The 1,388-nt window shown below is 61.8% G+C and overlaps 1 protein-coding gene across 1 annotated transcript in view; it reads right to left on the minus strand.

The window, feature by feature from the left end:
* Positions 1 to 484, minus strand: part of ALDH2 (aldehyde dehydrogenase 2 family member) — a 28,391-nt gene extending 27,907 nt beyond the window's left edge. Inside the window, exon 1 of the mRNA XM_040443848.1 lies at positions 296 to 484. Within this exon, the coding sequence (XP_040299782.1) occupies positions 296 to 409 (114 nt within the window). The 5' untranslated portion in view covers positions 410 to 484. The remainder of the gene's footprint in view (positions 1 to 295) is intronic.
* Between the last annotated feature and the right edge of the window lie 904 nt (positions 485 to 1,388).

The following is a 1,388-nucleotide window of genomic DNA, read 5'->3' on the forward strand; positions in this document are numbered from 1 at the left end:
GGGCTGGGCGAGAAAATGGAACCAAGAGAACTGGCGCAGGAAAGCGGCCGGCGGCCGGACGAAAACAAGTAAGTGGCCGAAGTCACATCTGGATAATGAAACGGGGGGCGGGGGCTGCCAGAGGCGGTGAAGGGGCCAAAACGCTAGCGGGGAGGGAAGGTGTGCGTAAAGATCAAGCGCAGCAAACCCCTCGAGCCCCAACTGGGTAAACTGGAGCCCGAAGAGGCCCAGAGCCTTCCCAGCCGGCGAGCGCCGTCTCCGCGAGAGAACAAAGCCCCGGGGCCAACGGCCTCACCTGGTTGAAGAGGACTTCAGGCTGCTGGTTGGGGGCCGGTACCGCCTGGGTGGCGGCGGCCGACAGGAGGCGGCGGCCCAGGCGGGGCCCGAGACTGGCAGCGGCGCGGAACATGCTGCGGCGGGAGCGGGCGCGCGAGACGTTGCGCTGGCAACTTGGACAAGGCTGCCGGCTGGGGCGGTAGGGGGAGAAGGGGGTCACGGCGAGCGCGACCTCTCCCCGCCCCCGGCGCGGCCGCCAATGGGCAGGCGCGAGGAGGGGCCGAGGGGGGGGCGTGTCTGCCACCTCCCCCGGGTTCCTGGCGGAGCTGCCCCGCGGCCCACCCCCTCCCCCTCCCACCCTAGGCCCTGGGCTGATCCCTGCTCCGCACCCCTTGGTGCACCGCTACTGGCCCCCGCGTGCGCGCCGGATGTGTGGACTCACCCGACCTTGCGAACTCAGCGCGCATGGACCCCCTAATGTGTGCCCTAACCCTGATGTGGACGGGCCTGATCCGGAGCGACCCTGGCCCTGACTTCTGGGGGCTACTCTTAAAGGGGAGAGACACCGACCTCAAACCAAACACGAAGTAATTTCAGAAAGGGGTGAGGAATGTGAAGGAAACAGGGTGAATACAGGGTTGGAGCAGAGAGCACGGCTTTTAAGTGACCCGTGAGACCCGAATTGTTTTCAGAAGGTCTTACAAGCAGTGGTGTAACTTCTGTGAACTCGTTTCTCATTCTGTGGAGAATGGACAAGAAAGCGGGGCGGGGAGGGCAAGGGTTTTGCAAACTTTCATTCAGGGGACATTCTGGAGCAGGACAGTGGGGAGAATAGGGAGGAATCAGAGGAGGTTTGCTAGGAAGGGGGATGGACGCAGGGTCAGATGTGTGCATTTCAACCAGATAATACCAACAAAAGCAGGAGGAGGAGGTGAAGAAACCTGCAGGTGTCTGCCTTGCTGTTGAGGCTCTTGCCCCTGGAGCGGAAGCTGAAGAGGTTGACCAATGCCCAGGGATTAAATACCAGGCAAAGTTGTTGATCTAAGGTCTGAAGGAGACTCACTGTGTGTGTGTGTGTGTGTGTGTGTGTGTGTGTGTGTGTGTGTGTGTGT

The sequence above is a fragment of the Herpailurus yagouaroundi genome, unplaced genomic scaffold (genome assembly GCF_014898765.1).
Source record: "Herpailurus yagouaroundi ecotype Mexico unplaced genomic scaffold, PumYag 191, whole genome shotgun sequence".
NCBI classification, from domain to species: domain Eukaryota; kingdom Metazoa; phylum Chordata; class Mammalia; order Carnivora; family Felidae; genus Herpailurus; species Herpailurus yagouaroundi.